General features: G+C 39.4%; 1 protein-coding gene across 6 annotated transcripts; it reads right to left on the bottom strand.

Moving 5' to 3' along the window:
• Window positions 1-221: 221 nt before the first annotated feature.
• CHAMP1 (chromosome alignment maintaining phosphoprotein 1) lies at window positions 222-17,245 on the bottom strand. 6 transcript variants are annotated; one of them, XM_016424894.2, is made up of 4 exons: window positions 17,006-17,245; window positions 7,903-8,019; window positions 4,909-5,033; window positions 222-4,131 (listed from the first exon to the last, which is right to left on the bottom strand). In XM_016424894.2, exon 4 carries the CDS (start codon window positions 4,075-4,077, stop codon window positions 1,285-1,287), a length of 2,793 nt encoding a protein of 930 aa, XP_016280380.1. In that variant the 5' UTR covers window positions 4,078-4,131; window positions 4,909-5,033; window positions 7,903-8,019; window positions 17,006-17,245; the 3' UTR covers window positions 222-1,284. The 6 variants fall into 6 exon arrangements, with proteins under 6 accessions (XP_016280380.1, XP_016280382.1, XP_016280381.1 ...); XM_016424896.2 differs by lacking the exon at window positions 17,006-17,245 and adding an exon at window positions 16,520-16,779; XM_016424895.2 differs by lacking the exon at window positions 17,006-17,245 and adding an exon at window positions 8,276-13,348.
• Between the last annotated feature and the right edge of the window lie 659 nt (window positions 17,246-17,904).

Genomic DNA, 17,904 nt, shown 5'->3' with positions numbered 1-17,904 from the left:
GTTCCTAAAATCTAGCTTCATTTAATCCCCTGCTAAATCATACCTATTAATAGGTTGTCAAATGCAGTGTAGGCCAAGAAGTTCTCCACTATCTTCCACTCCTCCTGAGTTCTACTTGTCACCTCTTAGGACATATGACAAGGACAGTGAACAGGAAGTAGCAATTCTTTAAGATTCCCAGAATATATAAAAAGAAATCATATTTCTCACAAACCTAAAAGTCCAATCCAATCCAACAAGCATTTATTAAGCGCCTATGTGCAAGGCAATGGGGATACAAAGACAAAAGTAAAAAAATCCCTGCCCACAAAGAGCTTACATTCTAATGGGGGAATATGATATATATTGTACATTGCAGTTGCTCCTTCATAGACTTCTTTTTCTAATATATATATATATATCAATAAAAATTTAAGTTCTTCAAAACATATAAAAGAAAAAATCCAATCATTAGTTTAGAAATGGTTTAAGATTTACAAATAATGCTGATTTACTTTCTGCATTATTAAATTCCCAAATTTCAAAATGACACATCTGTGAAAAAAACAATTAAAATCAAAGAAGTATTCCAAGTGATTTAAAAAATAAAACCTCTTTTTTTAAAATAAGGAAAACTGGGGCATCTTCCCCTAATAACTAATTTATAAATATTGTTATTACCAAGCCTTGAAATTTCTTAAAGGATTTTCTTTTGGTCCAGACTCGAGATTTTTGGGACAAGGTACTCCTTCTATCAATACAGATTAGCAATTGTTCTTCAATTTAGTCTCACTGTTGCCTGGGATCACTGAATTGGGAGGCTATGACTTGCCTAGGGTCACAATACAGAATGGGTTAGAATTGGGACTTGAACATCTTCCTGACTCCCAGGCTAGCTGTCTACCCACTCATAGTATGCTGCCTCTCAATTTAAACTTAAGATTTCACAAACGGATAAATTTCACTGCATATCTAAGAGTATGTGTAAGTTATAATTAAATGGAATGTATACAGCCTTTCATGATGTATTATACACAGAGAAGAAATTCAAAGAATTCAACTCATCTGGAATATCCAGTATGAATTTATTGATTTGTAAGATAGGCACATGAACAGATACTCTAAAAATCCTGGGAAGTTTCTTTTCTATACTACTACTGACACAAACTAAACATTATACAACCTTTTCAACTCTTTACTTCTACTTATTCAACTAAACTACTTAATCGGCTAAAAGAGCAACACTTTCAAAGGTTGGTTTTAGTAGATAAATTTTTGAAGTATTATAATACATAATTTTCAAAATTAAATTTGCTCTTCAGGTGGAGGAGGAGGTGGGGGTGGTGGAGGGGGTGGTGGGGGTGGAGGTGGAGGAGGAGGCTCAATAGCTTCCATAAGCTTCTTATTAACCTCTTCGTTGTGACGGTTTTGACAATGGGTTAAATGTTTCTTAAAGCCTCTTGGGAAATTGGATTCAAAATTACAACGTGGACACTTAAGTAAACTTTGCCCATGGGCTGCAACATGATTTTTAAGGAGAGACTCCAAAAGAAAAGCCTTCCCACATATTGTGCATTTATATGGGCTATGAACATTATGCTTGTTAACTAAATGATGCAAAACGGCACCTTTTTTCATAGCACGACAGCAACAGATCTTGCAAAAATATTTTCCTTTTCCCCGTTTCATGTATTTTGCTATCTCCTCTTCAGAGATAAAAGCCTCTTTATCATCTGTAAACTGCAATATGCTTTTGGGCTGATCAGAAGGATCCATTTTGTTCTCTCTAGTAAAATCAACTGATTCCACATCAACCTGCTCTTGATCACTGTTAGATTCCTGGCCTTTGAGATCAAAGAAATCTAAATCTGCTTTTCCACATTCACTGCTACTAAGTTCTGCATCAGAGTTCTCTTGGTTGTCTTTCTTGAACTTCTTTTGACAATGATATAATGCTTCTTCCTGAGCCAAAATGTCATCTTTTTGATCTTCCAGGGCCTCTGTTTGGATATCATACTCACTAGATTCAACCAATTTCTGAGATTCAGGATAAAGAGAAATAGATTTAGGAAGCTCAGAAAATGGAGTATGTTTCCTTGATTCTGGGAAGAGAATCCGTTTCCGGGGCTCTGAGGATGATAATGTTTTGGGAGACTCAGAGAAAAGGGCAGATTTTCGGGGGTCAGCATCACCAGAAATAGGTTTTCGGGTCTCTGAAACCATTTTAGGATGTTCAGATGACCCAGGAGGACCTGGTTTCCGGGATTCAGGGAAGACAGGTTTCTGAGGTTCAAGAAAAAAGGAAGACTTCCAGACATCTGGAGACCCAGGAGATACAGTCTTTTGGGATTCGGTAAAATCATTAGAGACAGGTTTCCAAGGTTCTCCAGAAATAGAAGGCTTCCACTGATCAGAAGAAACCTTCCAGAGTTCTGGTGATACTGAGGATTTCTGGTGGTCAGGTGACAATGAAGAGCCTGATTTTCGAAGGTCAGGGGACAATGGGGGACCTGGCTTACGGAGGTCAGATAATACTGGAGGTCCTGATTTACGGAGGTCAGGGGACAGTGAGGGAATTGCCTTTCGAATTTCAGGGGACAATGGAGGACCTGCTTTTCGGAGCTCAGGGGATAATGGGGGACCTGCTTTTCGAGCCTCAGGGGACAGTGAGGGATTTATTTTACGGAGCTCAGGGGACAATGGAGGACCTGGTTTACGGGACTCAGGGGACAATGGGGGACCTGGCATACGGAGTTCAGGGGACAATGGAGGACCTGCCTTCCGGGCCTCTGGGGACAACGGGGGTCCAGCCTTCCGAGCCTCAGGGGATGAGGGGCTTGGTTTACGAGGCTCAGGGGACAATGGGGGACCAGTTTTACGGGATTCTGGAGAAGAGGGGCCTGGCTTCCAGAGTTCGGGTGACATGGGAGATGTCTTTCGAAGTTCTGGAGGTCCAGGTTTCCAGGCCTCAGGAGATGTATTAGCTTTCCATGAACCAGGTGATACAGGTAAAGGCTTCCAGGATCCAGGTGACATAGGCGGACTTGGCTTCCAAGGACCAGGTGACAGAGGTAAAGGCTTCCAAGGCCCAGGTGAAACAGAAGGAGCAGGTTTAGCAGTCTTCCAAGAGCCAGGTGATGTGGAAGGAGCAGGTTTCCAAGGTCTAGGAGATGTAGATACCACAGGCTTCCAAGGACCTGGTGATACTGATGGAGCTGGCCTCCTTGGCTCAGGGGAGACAGCAGGGGATGGCTTCCAAGACTCAGGAGAAACAGCTGGTGATGGCCTCCTAGGTTCAGGAGATTCAGTCAAAGCTGGTTTCTGGGATTCAGGAGATGAACTTGGAGATGATCCCCAAGGCTCGGGGGAAGAAGCTAAAACTGGTTCTTGTGGTTCCGGGGAAGTAGACAAAGGAGTTCTCAGTGTCTCTGTAAAATGAGAAAGCTTCTGGGTCGAGGGATTAACAACAGGAGACTTTTGTGGCTCAGGAGAAACAGAAGCAAGTTTCTGTTGTTCCAAAGAAGCCAAAGGGACAAGTTCTGGGGATTCTGGAGAAGGAACAGGGGAAGGTTTCTGAGAGTCAGGAATGACAGGTTTCTGTGGCTCTGCAGAAACTCCAGAGGCAGGTTTCTGGAGCTCTGGAGAACTAGCAGGAGTAGTTTGAGGTGATTCTGGAGTTTGAATAGGAGCAGGTTTCTGTAACTCTGCTGAAAAAACAGGTGTGGATTTCTGAATCTCAGATGAATTAGACATTTTCTGGGACTCAGGAAAGAGGGAGGTTTTCACAGGTTCTGTCTCCTCCAACTGTTTTTTCTGTTTATCATCCCACTTATCTTTTACTGAATGTTGGGATGTGATGTGGTAGTACACATTGCAGTACATTTTGCTAGTAAAGAAACATTTGTGGCAGTGAAACAACTTTGCAGTTTTCTGGTAAAATATCATTTTACCTAACCCACCAGCATCCATTTCATCACAATACTCTGGATGGATGGTTCCCATGTGAATTTGTACATTTTCATAATCTGTGCCTTTGAAACTGCAGTGATCACATTCCAAAAGTTCTGGTTGTTTACGAAGTTCTGGAAATACTTCCATTTTTAAAAAATCTGTTACAACTTGCACAGGTCCTTTGAAATCACTTCAATGTTGCTGAAATAAAGTAAAAACCATTGAGTTATCATAATTTATTCTCATATACTATTTTATTGTTTGAATTTAATTCTTTCCCAACCCATTCAAGTTACATAATTACAAGTAATAAATATTTAGGATGACACATTTGCGAGATACCAAAAACTCACTGTATCTATATCTTTGACTAGAGATTTAGGTGATTCTCAAAAATCATAGTGCACCTCAACACAATAATTTTGGAGCACTGAGTAACAAATCTTGAAATGAAATGCAGAATTATTTTCAAATTATGGTCTAAATAACACAAATAATATTTTGTATTTCCAGTCTTCATCAAAAAGCATTAAATACGGTGACCTTTTAAAAGATAATTTTACAGGTCTAGAATGACCCTTCAAGAAATCTTTCTGCACAGCATGATGCTACAGTAGACTGTTACTAATAATGAAAATATTACAAGTGTTTCTCTCCAAATTTAACCCCCAAAATACATAGGATGGACAATAAAAGGAGGTTAATTTTAATTAGAAGCATTATGATCACATACAGAATATCTCATTTGCCTAAGAAACAATGAAATTTTTCTCTCAGTACCTATGTGCCACTTTTAACTAAAAATATTCAGACACCACTAAGATAAATTTCACAAAGAATATCAGTGAATCACAAAATTTCTATTAATTTTAATAGTAGTTACTGACAGTGCCATTATGTATAAATAACTATGCCAATAGGTGTAAATTATCTACAGGTCTTCTGAACTTTTCTGAAGGATGGAAGGATAAATGTCACCTGAGAGAACTGGAAAGTTTTCTTCAGAGTTTTAATTCTTTACCCCACATCTCCCCTTTAACTTTTCGTAGATCTCCCTGGCATTATCCAAATTTTTGGGAAAATATTTAGGTCTTCATTCTTCCCTATAATGAATAAATACAACATATATAACAAAAGAAATTTGTGGTACACTTCAGTCTCAAAAAAAGATAAGAGAACAATCTCAAAATCAACAGCTCCAAAGGGTCTTTTATTCAAAGCAAAGAGAAATTGTGTTAAACACATGACATCAGATATTTTCAACATGTTAAGTTTTACTACATTTTTTTCTTCTTTCTCTTGGCTTCCCCCTCTCCCCCCGCTTGAAAATTCTTTTGTTATAAGAGATCACTATCTAAGAAAAGGAGGAGAAGGAAGAATATAGAGGAAAATCTAGATAATGTAAAAATAAAACATATCAATAAAAGCTATTTCTAAAAACCAATATATACTTAAAGTAGAAAACTTAATTTTACAGATCTGGAGATAGATGGTATCTCAACGATCATTCTATTCCTTCTACCTCTCAGTTTAAAGATGATGAAAATAGGACCAAGGAATAATAAATGACTTGCTTAACACAGCCAATTTAGCTGAAGAAAGTCAGAAGCAGGATTTGAACATAAGCTCTTTGATCTCAGAAACTGTACTTTTTCCTTATACCATTTTGTTTCCAATGCTATTCTTATTAGAAAGCCTTAAATTAAATGGAAATGTCATATTTCAATAAATGACTCTAGATATAATCTAGGAGTCATTTTAGAAATTATAAGATTGTACAAATACAAGTTCCTTTAAATGACCTTTAAAACTATGATCCTATAAATATGCAATGAAAAAAGGGGTTCTATGAATGAAATCGTGGTTACCCAAGCCAGTTCTGTCCTCATCTACTCCCCCTAAACAATTTGCCAGTCTTACCTGTGACAAGTAGGAACCTGTTACTTTCATAACCAATCTGTAAGGTCCTAGTTTGAATAAAGAGCCAAAAGATACCTCTTTACCTACTTTCTCAACTGAAAAAGCAAAACATACATGTAAAGCAGTATTATCATGTAGTGGGAAAAGTACTTAATGTTGAATCAAAGAACCTGAGCTTGAATCCCAGCTCTACTACTGACTACTCTTGTGAGAAGTCCTGGAAAAGTTACTTAAATTCTCTGAACCTCAGTTTCCTCTCACATAAAGTGAGAATATTGGATAATTTGATCTCCAAAGTTCATGCTAGTCTAAATCCTATAATCACATCTAATTCTAAAACAGAAAATACCATACACAGCATTCAAAATGGCTTTAGGCCTTTTGTCCTTACTTTATATTCTCTAGAATTTAATCTTTACATATATACTCATTTTTCGCAATCTATAGTTCATAATCATGCACTGTACCTTTCTTCTTCCTCTGTCATAATTCTGAAACAATAACTACTGCCAACTACTAAAAAAAAAGCCTTTATAATCCAATATTGGTTAAATCAAAAATCCCATGAATAAGGATGGTATTTTCCATTTTTCACAGGACCTAGTATGTTGTTCTGCAGATATCTTGAGTAAAAGAAAAAAAGGCTACTAATTTACTTAGCAATAAAAAAGGCAAGATAACATGCTAACACATGAAGATATATATATTTCATAAAAGCAATCTAAAAACTCACGTCTCAAATTACCTCATATTCACTTCTCTGTGGACCTACTATACCCTAAGAAGATCCTTGAGGAGAAAGACCTCCTCACCGTGCATCTGCATCAGTAATGTTCAGCCCAAAGAGATCACCTAAATGTTTTATTTAATTCCTTATTCCCCCACCCATAACCTTGTTGCTTAGACCTTTCTGTCACAACTTAACCCTTCTCACATTTTTCAACATTTCAGCTTCTCTATTTCAACTTTTACCCTGTTTATTCTTGTTTCTAACAAGATCTGGCACCAAAACCACAATGCAAAACTGAGACAATTCTGAAATCTAATGCTGCTTATCTCCCATTTTCCAACCACCATCAACCTCAATCCACCAATATTTGCTTTCATTTCATGTTCTCATCCTGTTTGCCACACTTTAATCTTATTTTTTATACCCCCTAGACCTCCATCTTCTGCACTCACCTTCCAGTCTCCAATTTCTTTTTTCGTTTTGTTTTAAACCCTTTCTTTCTGTCTTAGAATTGATAAAGTACTGGTTCCAAGGCAGAAGAGTAGTAAGGGCTAGGCAACTGGGGTTAACTGACCTGACTAAGGTCACACAGCTAGAATTATCTGAAGCTACATTTGAACCCAGGACCTCTTGGGCCCAGCTCTGGCTATCTACCCACTGAGCCCCCTAGCTACCCCTTCTCTAAGTTCATGTCAACTTCTACTTCTATATTTCTCTCTCTCTCCAAATTAACATCAATTATCTCAATCTGCATATTTTTAATTTCTCTGACCAACCTCCAAATCTCTCCCAAATCTCTACCTGCTGCCCGGACCTGATAGCTCTCACTTTAAATGATTTCAGTCTTTTTTCTTTTCACACAAAGAGCAAGTACAAAGTGACTCACTGTCTGGCTGTGTGCTCCTGAGAGTGCCCACACATTTCTAAAAGCATTCTGCAACAGAAAGTCTGGTAGGTAAAATTCTACAAACAAGGGCAAGAGAACAGAATTCAGCAAATCAAACCTTATATTCTAAATTAAATATGTGTACTCAAATATGTACTTTCATACATGCATACATTTGTAATCCCTCCAAAGAACATAATGTATTATGCAAAGAGTTCAGAAACACAAAGACTCTGGATTATAAAGGATAAGAAATAGCAAGACTCAAAAGAAAAGGAAGGTAAATGAAAGAAATGCTAATGGGTATGGTTTTAAAAATTCAAAGCAAATACTCCTAAAGTAAGAGAAAGGCCAGGAAAAATAAACTTGAGAAAAGCCAAAGAGATTAGATTATTGCTGGAAGAAATTACAAAGCAGGTTATGAAAGAAATCTTACCAGATGCCTCAAAACTGGCTTTCAAAAACCAGATATCTTACATGGCTTTTTATCTAAGCCACAGAATAGCTGGCATTCACTGCATAGAGAAGCAAACATGAAGGATAGGAGTTGAATCTGAAAAAGTAGAAACAGAAGGGAGAATTAGACTGCTATCTTTTGTTTCATTTTTAAGCATTGGATTTAATTCTTTTGTCCCTTTTTTAATTGGGTCCACTATAGCTTCACTTTATCTCATCTCAGTTGTAGTCTCACTGAGGCAAGGCATCTTTCTACTCCTCCCTTATCCATAATTAATTCTCTATCCCACAGACACATTACAAACTTTCTCTTTCCTCTAACAATCACGACACTCTTCCTTCCCCATACTCACTTGAGGATCTTGACTTATACTTCAGTGAAAAAAATAAGGCTGTTGCTCCCTGTTCTCCTCATCTCAACTCCCCACAATGAAGAAGTAATCCTTCTTCTCCCTGTCAAGGCAAACTTCTTCATGTATAGCCTTCATAGTCTTCAGCAGATGGTCCCCCACATCATCCCCACTCACTTTCTAATGATCATACTCTTATCTATTGACCCCCTTCTCTACTGCCCAGGTCTATCTCACTGTTAAAGAAAACCTTCAAATTCATCTTAGCATCCCCACTAGCTATCATCTCAGATAAATTCCTTGAAAAACCTATGCTCTTAAAACTCTCTGCTACTAAAAAAAAAAAAAAACTCTCTGCTACTGCAACCACTCTCTCTAAAGTTACCAATAACCTCTTACCCTCAAATGTAATATCTAATGGTCTTTTTTCAATACTCATACTCATTCAATTATCTCTTTACAGCTGTTGACACTATAGTCTACTTCTTTCTTCTCATTGATCTCTCCTCTCTGGATTTTTGTGACACTGCTCTCTACTGGTTCTCCTCTTACCTGTCTGAGGTCTCCATGATCTCCTTTGCTGGATCTAGGAACATCTATATTAAATCCACTACTAAATGTGGGTATCCCCAAGGCTCTGTCCTGCACCCTCTTCTCTTCTTCTATAGTATCACTCAGTGATATTACAAGCCCTTAAGGTTTCAAATATCATCTCAATGCAATCTCTATGCAAATAATTTCTAGATCTTTATATAGTCTTAGTTTCTCTGATGAGCTCCAACATTAGCAACTGCCTAATGGACTAAATAGAAAGCACATAAACTTCTACAAGTTGATGTCCAAAATAGAATTTATATTACCCCTCTCCTCAAGCCTTCTCTTCTGGACTTGCCTATTTCTTTTGAAGATAAGACATTTCTCAGTCACCCAGGTTCAAAACTTCAATGTCACTTTCAGCCCCTTACTCTTATCCCACAGATCCAATCCTTCGCCATATCTTTTTATTTCTTTTTCTACAGCATCTCCCATATATATCCTTTGTTCCACCCACACAGACCCCATACTGATTCAATACTTCATCATCTCTCTTCTGGAATACTGCAGTAGCAGTTCAATTGACCCTACCACCTCAAGTCTCTCCTCACTTGCATCTATCCTCCAACTGAGATGCCAAGGGTTTCTGACCCCATCCAAAGCTTTGATCATGTGACCTACCCACTCCCTTCCCCCAATCAATAAACTTCAGTGATTCCTCCAGGATCAAAGTCCTTGGTCTGGTATAAAATATCTTCACAAACAGAATTCCCAGGTCCAGACCTTTTCAGTCTTCTTGTACTTTATTCCCTTCGACAAACTCTATGATCCAGTTTCACTAGCCTACTTGCTGCTCCTCACATATGAAGCTCCATGCTTTTGTACTGACCACCTCCCATATGTGAAGTATTCCTCTGCCTCTTATAATCCCTTGCTTCCTTCAAGACTCAATTTAGTCACCTTTGGCAGGAGGCAGTGGCCCAGCCATTGCTGACACTTCTCACATTATGGGGGCTTTCCATCTGGTCTGTATGCTATCAATATTTTGTATGCTATCAATATTTTGTAGGATATTGTGGTGGCTTGCCTCTCAGCCAATGCACCTTTAATAACTCATTCACAACTATTGCCCAAGAATTAACCTAAAATTTTCCTGAACCTCATGACAAAACTTCAGCTTATACAACTTCATGGGTTACTAATTCACATAAATAAAAGTTTTGTTTTGTTTTGTTTTGTTTTGTTTTGTTTTGTGTTGTTCCTTAAGCTTCTAAATGCAAAAGTGAAAGAGAAGAGCCAGGAACCATTTCATGACTAAATTGGCAAACACAAAGAAACATGTGCAGTATACATTTGCCTAAAGCATACATACTACTTTATCTGTTTCTAATGAAATCAGTGATATGTGCCCCCTTCTACTGATCTTGCACAAAGTAGCTTCATTCTCAGGGACAATGTTAACAGTCACAGAAGCTAAACATTGCCTATTACTAAATAAATATAAAACTTTTGAGAGGCAGGAGATGAATTTCTACTAGAATCAGTTAATAAGTTATCAGAATGTAAGAAAAGAAGGTAGGAGGCAAGTAAATATAAAATAGTGTTTCTCCCAAGTAGCAGTAATCCCAGTATAGAGGGAATAGTCAGCAACAGCCAGATCCCAAAATATTGTTAAGGGAAAGCCACAAAGGAATGTCCTTACCTCCAAAACCAAACAGCATAGACATTCTCCTGGTTGACAGTCTCCTATGCTAGATCTTCATCCAGGTTGCACCTGTTAACTGTGAGTATCACCTAAGGCTATCCTGGGCCCTTTTCTTCTATACCAGCAATGGCAAACCTTTTAGAGACTGAACGCCATACCCTACCCCTCCACTCCACACAGGGGAGGGAGGAAGCAGTCCCATTGGGCTGCTGGGCAGAGGGGCAGGTGGTGAGAAACATCCTCAGGCTTGCATAGGCAGCCTCCTCAGGAATGCATACCATAGGTTCACCATCACAGTCATATTATTCCACCTGATGATTGCACCGACTCCCATGGATTCAATTGCCATCTCCATACAGATGATTCTTAGGTTTCCTTATACAGTCCTAACATTTGTCCTCTGACCCCCAGACTTGCATCACCAACTGTCTGGTTGAACTGGATATCCCACAGACATTTCAAACTCAATATGTCCCAAACTGAAGTCATCATCTTTTCCCCAAAAACCTCTCTTCCTAACTTCCCTACTACAATCAAAGGCACTGTCATTCTCTTAGTCATCCAAGCTCAAAATCCAGGTGTCATCCTCATCTCCTCCCTCTCACATCCTCATATAGGCAAGTCAATTATACCTTTGTCATGTTTCTCAAATAAGTCTCTTCCTTTGGCACTGCCACTACTTTGGAGCACACCCATATCACTTCAGGACTCCTACAATAATTTGCTGGTCTTCTTTCCTCAAGTCTCTCTCCATTCTAATTCATCTTCCAGGTCAGCCATCAAAATTAGCTTCCTAAAATACAGGTTGGACCTTCAGTGGCTCCCTATTACCTCCATGATCAAATTTTAAATCCTGTTTATTTTTTTAAGTCCTTCATAACTTGGCCCCTTCTTACCTTTCCAGTCTTCTTACACTTTCCTTGTCTGTGGGACCAACATTCACCCACTCTCCTAAATTTGTAGCCTAACTCCTTTACCACTAATATTCAATCAGGTACCAGGTCTTATCAATTCTATCATCACTTCACATCATATCATGTTTCAAAGAGTTCTTCCTTCTCTCTAACCCACTATCACCAACCTAATATAGGCCTTTAACAACAACTATCTGAACTACCACCTTCTTCCATTTCTTTCTGAATCTATTCTTTCTTTTCTCTAATACATCCTTTATATCACTGCTTGTATAATCTTTTTTATTTACAGCTCTGGCTCTTACTTCTCTCCTGAAAAACACCTACAACTTGGACTCACTCTTTTCTAACCATATAATGCTCCACTATATATATATACTTCAATCAAATGGACAACTCTCTACATATACCTCAGTAAAAATGAAGTCATATTTTGTTCTCACGTCTATGCTTTTGTTCAGGCAGTCCCTGTCTTCCCTCCCCTTCTTCACCTGTTGAATTCTTATCAATCCTTTAAAGGCCCAACTCAAATACTACCTCTTCCAAAAAGCCTTTCCTTATCCCAGTGATTTGTAACCTTTCTCCTAAGTCCTCTCATAGTACTTTGTTTTTTACTAGTAAACTAAACATGTAATACTGCTTGATATCTTAGGTTCTTATTACCTTCTATATTTTAAAGTTCTTTTTTTTTATTTTTTTTAAAACCTTACACCTTCCATCTTGGAGTCAATACTGTGTATTGGCTCCAAGGCAGAAGAGTGGTAAAGGCTAGGTAATGGGGGTTAAGTGACTTGCCCAGAGTCACACAGCTGAGAAGTGTCTGAGGCCAGACTTGAACCTAGGACCTCCCATCTCTAGGCCTGACTCTCAATCCACTGAGCCATCCAGCTGCCCCCTTATATTTCAAAGTTCTTTAAGAGCTGGAATCATATCTTACCTAAACATTCAGCCCAAATTGTATTCCTGGTTAGGATCTAAGAAATATTTCAGAAAGGAAGCCAAGCAAGAAACAAAATATCAAAGGCTTAAAAGAGAATCAATAACAATGTTGAGAAATTGTTCAATAAGACAATGACTACCATGTAAAGTTAAAATAGCTGACTTCAGAGAACCTTTTAACTCTAAGATACTATTAATAGAAGGTTGTAACAAAGGAGAAAAAGAAACTATGTACTACTGAATCGTGGCTTGTATGGCATCAAAATAAAGGATTTCAGGCAAATAAGAAAGTGCCTCATTAAGTCTGAGGAAAAAAATGTCTGGCCTTCCTCATCTAATCAAGAGTTCTAAACTGAAATTCAAGGAGAAAAAATAAAAATGCTCAGAGAGAACTGGAAAAAATGGATTTTCTAGACGATGCTATAACATAGCAATGTTACTTCTCTTCATCTAATTCAAGGTAGAGCACTAATAATAATTTGTCTTTTCAAATATGCCAAAAATTTTGTCATAAATGATGAAAAGTTGAAATTTTAATGAAAGAAAATAAACATAATCTCATGTCATTGGGACTCAGTAGAATGGACCTATGACTGGACTATGTCAAAAGGAATAGAACTAATTGTAAAGTAGAGGTCATAAGAAGGCATATATGAATCTGTAATCACAGCTCCTTTCAGTACCTAGCATAAATCTTCTGGACCTAGAGGATTGAAAATTCATTCTCTTTAAATGAGATTTTGGACTGAGTCGGGTTCTATGTACTTTAGAAAATATTGTTTTTAAAAATTTAGAGAAATAGGTATCCAAAAAGAATATGACTTCTAAAACCTAAAAGATTCAAAATGTGCAATTTGAACTAATCACAAAATATCGTGATGAGAAAGAATAAAGATCTTTCTAAAAGAATTAAGAAATTCTAAAAGAATTAAGAGGGAGCCCTCTAAATAACTCAAGACTTAAGTACATGTCCAAAAGGTCAGAAAGACATGAACCTATAAGAACTGTGTCAGGAGGGGGCAGCTGGGTAGCTCAGTGGATTGAGAGCCAGGCCTGGAGACTGGAGGTCCTAGGTTCAAATCTGGCCTCAGACACTTCCCAGCTGTGTGACCCTGGGCAAGTCACTTGACCCCCATTGCCTAGCTCTTACCACTCTTCTGCCTTGGAGCCAATATACAGTATTGACTCCAAGACAGAAGGTAAGGGTTTAAAAAAAAAAGAACGGTGTCAGGAAAAACAAAGTCCAAAACAATCTAAGACTGTGAAGAAATACTAGAGACAACAAAAATGTGATGTTGGGGACCTTTTTACAAATAAATAATGTTTAAAGAAAAATGATTAGCAAAAGAGGAATACAACTAGTGTTTGGGAAAGAAAATATTATGCTAAATTAGAATTGAAAAAAAGCAGACTTCTTCAGTTTCAATTCTCTCACTGTAAAGGGTCCATTCAAAAAGAACAAATTTAGGTCTCTGGGTCCAGAGGATTTATATCCCAAGTGCTAAAAGGAATTAGATTTGCAAATTCAGTCACAAAACCCCAATTTGTAGTCTTTGGTGAAAAGACAGGATAAGTGACTAAAAAACTAGAGACAAACTTCTGGATTAAACATGGATTCCAGATATAAGAGAGGCAGCCTTTATAAATGTCATTCAATGATCAAATTCTATAGCAAATTACTAAGCAGATGGTTTGTGGACAATTATATAAGATTAGTTTAAGGATTATAGCAAATGAACTTTATATCCTTTTTTGACTATTCAATTGAAAGATGGAACCATAAATTAGGTCTTGATTTCAGCACATCAGATAGATCTCTTATGATAATTTTCATGGGATTATTTTTCCCAGTGGGAAAATAAGAGACAGCCAACCACAGAATAGGATACCTATACAATATAGGTATACAATACCTATACAAGTAGAAGTGATCATTAATGCTACACAGCAGATCTGAAAATTGTGGTCTGACACACAGATTTCTGTCCTTGACCTGTTTGGATCAATATTTCCACAAATTGATTAAATTTGATTATGACAAAGCAGGGTTAAGATGACAAGATTTCAAAAATATCTATAAAAAGTTGGAATAAGTCAAAACAAAGAGGATGAAATTTAAGATATTGGTGTAAAACTCTGAAAAGATCTAGAATTTTAGTTGACCACAAATTCAATAATGAGCAAATAAGATGATGAGCTTGCCAAAAATCCACATTTTTAAGGTGCAGTAATATAGTGTCCAGATCAAAGATAAAAGTTCTATTCTCAGCACAGTTGTTAGATCACAAAGAATCATAGAATGGTTGTCTAATCCATCCCATATCAGAAAAAGAATCCAAATACAACAAACTGGTTAACTAGCTTTGCTTTAAGATGTCCAATTGAGGCAGCTCATCCTTTATGGACAGCTTTATCTGTAGGTAGTTTTTTTCCCCAGATATCAAACTTAAGTTTACCTCTTTGCACTTACAGTTGTTCCTTCCTTTTGAACCCTGGCACCAAACAGCACAAGTCTAGCTGTTCTTTCATGTGCCAGCCACATAAATACTTGAAAACAGCTATCATACTCTCCCCATTTTTTCTCTTCTACAGGATAAACACCCCCGATTAGCTCTTCCACACACAAGCGATTCCTCCTTCCACTTTCCCAACTTATTAATATCCCTCCTAAAATGTGGAACCCAATGCTGGACTCAATACTCCAGATGTGGCCTAATCACTTTTTTTTCTTATATACTATGCATTTCCTATTCCTACCATTCGCTTTCTTGGCTGTCATATCTTCATACTCATAGACAGCCTAATATCTCACTGTGAAATATATGGTAGCCAATAAAGCACTCCAACATTTAGGGCATCATGTTCATTTCTGGACATAACATTTTTGAGAGCAACAAGGATAAACTAGTATTTCTAGAGAAAAGTAGTCAAGATATTAATAAGTCTTGAAATTATGTCTTATGAAGGGAAGATAACGTGAGCTGTAAGCATTTGTTTTAGCCTTTGGAAGAAAAGAATCAAGTCAACAAAGCACCTATTAAGAATGCAACTTAAGTATCTATTAAGTGCAGTGCTAAGTGCTGGGGATACAAAGAAAGGCAAAAGACTGTCCCTGCTCTCAAGGAGCACAGAGGGGCAACAAGATAGTTATGTTCAATTATCTGAAAGAATGTCAAGTGAATGGGATTAGGTTTGTTTATGTTGTTCAAGAGGGCAGAATTAGGACCAACTGGATGCTACAAGAAAACAGATTTTGACTCAATATCAGAAAGAACTTTCTAACAATTAGAGCTATTCAGTGAGGAATGGGCTGTATCACATAACAGCAAGTTTGCTGTCATTAAAGCAGAGACTTGATGACTATGTCAGGACCGTAGAAGAAACAATTTCTATAGTTGAAGATAGGATGGTTCACATAATTAATTTCTATGAATTCTTCACTTGCAAAATTCCAAGGCCCAAATCACAGAGCAATGTTAAAATCACTCTATATCCAACTAAATCTAAATCTACAAATAATCCTAACCAATTCTATAGTCACCAAAATTACTCTTGGTCTAGTTACTCTAAACTATCCACAAAACTCAGCACAGTCTCAATTTCATTCCAATATATCTACTTTTCCTAAAGAGATGCACATTAATCTTCATGATAGAGTCCTGCTTTGCCATCCCACCATCTGGGATTGATTTACCAGTTCTGTATGCACCACAGATTCACATCCATTTTGTAACCTTGTGTAAACACATATTTTTCTAAGATTTTTTTTGGATCATCGATTTGCCATTTATTCAGTTTTATGAATCGCTCACTTAGCAAATAATGTTTTGATGTCCAACCAAGGGCAAGATAAGGTGCAGCCTGTAAAAAATACACATCGAAAATGGAATTCCAGTATTTTTTTCCCAATTTATTTTGTGTTTATCCACTGGAGTGAATGCAGCATAATTACTTATCACTGATCTTCGATCTTTAGAGACAAATAATTAGCCTAGTATAAGTTGATACTCTCTATTTACAGGCAATGGAAAGAAAGCAAGGGGGAAGATAATGATACTCTCAGCTTTCAAAATCTTTTCAACTTGCAATGGGCTTTTTAAAGGAATCTTGGGCAATGTAGCCCTCGCTTCCCCCCAGCCCCCACCACGGGTTTACCTCTTTCTACTGTGGCAGCAAGATCTACTGGGTTTTTGTTTTTAAGCTGCAAAAATGTCGCTAGTCCTAGGCTGAGAAAATGTCCCGGCCTCAGAGAAAAGCAGGTGGAGAGGCACATCTGAAGCTCACTTTCGGAAGCAACTACCGCTCCCCTCCAAGAAGAGCAGCTTTTTTAGGGTTACTCCTGGGCGGGGCACCTCACACACACGAGAGGCCCGACGCCCGCCCCTGTTCCTAGATAGAAAAGCCAGAGGGTTTTATTCCTAAATCAGACTAACTGCATGGCTGGTACGCCAACATCCCATTAAATACAAGCACGGAAACAAAACATGAAAGGGCGTGAAGGCAGACTTCCCCCTCCCCCAACCAGTCCGATCCCGCCCTCCCCAACACACACACGCGCATACAGATACAGACACACACTCACACACACTCCGCAGCCCCTCCCCCTCCCCGGTTAAACCCGCACAGCGTGAGCGTTCCTACCGTGCAGGGCTGGGGGAGGGGGGGGGAAGCGGCGGGCACGTGGTGTGCTGGAGAGAGCTGGACCAAAGGAGGTGGGACCGACACCCTCCGTTCCTCGCTGACCGGAGGCCACGGAGCAGCAGCGGCGGAGGCGGAGGCGGCGGCGGCGGCGGCGGCGGCCTCCTAGACTGGGTCCGTGGGGCCCCTGCTGCGCGCGCGCGCTGCTCCTTCCCCGAATGGCGGCGCAAAGACGCAGCGACTGAGGCGGCTTCCCCGGGCGCGCGAGCGTGCGCGTGGTCGCGTGAGGGGAGGAGGGGTGGTAAAGAGGGGAGGGAGGAGGCATGATGGGGGTTGAAGGGCGGGGACGCAAAGAAAGGTTGGCGCCGCCACTTTCCTCCGAGGCGCGGTTTCATCGCGTCGTCCAATCAGCGACAGGATCCCCAGAAGCCAGCGAGGAGGAAAAGGGGGTGTGTGGGGTGGGAGGGTCTTTGAACCGGAAATGCCGTGGCTTCCCTGGACCATCCCTCCCCGCCCCCGCCTTTGCGCGCTCACGCGGACCTCGGACTCCCGGGAACGTTCTGGGGCGCGACGGAAGGCTGCCCCCTAGGGGACCCCGAGGTACAGTCCCCCGGCGGGGACTGCTGGTCCGCGAAGGGCCGGCCAGTCGCTGCCGGTACAGCTTCCCAGCCAGCTCTGCACAGTCGGGATCGCCACCTTGTTTCATCCTTGCAGTATCCCGGGATCCTCTCATTATTCCGCTTCATTGTCTATCTCGACCACTTCAGCTTTGGAAGTGGGCAAAAAACGCCTATTGGTACCTGGCGGCCCCCTCCCCACAAAACCCCACCCCCATTCCATGCAAATCTTCACCTTCGGAGCTCGCTCTACGCCTAACGTCCTCTTGCTTGTGCTAGGCTTTA

This window comes from Monodelphis domestica, chromosome 8 (assembly GCF_027887165.1).
Source record: "Monodelphis domestica isolate mMonDom1 chromosome 8, mMonDom1.pri, whole genome shotgun sequence".
NCBI lineage: Eukaryota > Metazoa > Chordata > Mammalia > Didelphimorphia > Didelphidae > Monodelphis > Monodelphis domestica.
The sequence above is the reverse complement of the archived record's forward strand: the minus strand, read 5'-3'. Positions and strand labels throughout refer to the sequence as shown.

Bases quoted from the DNA above. Each gene is read 5' to 3' on its own strand.
- CHAMP1 (XM_016424894.2), bottom strand. From the start codon at position 4,077: ATGGAAGTATTTCCAGAACTTCGTAAACAACCAGAACTTTTGGAATGT.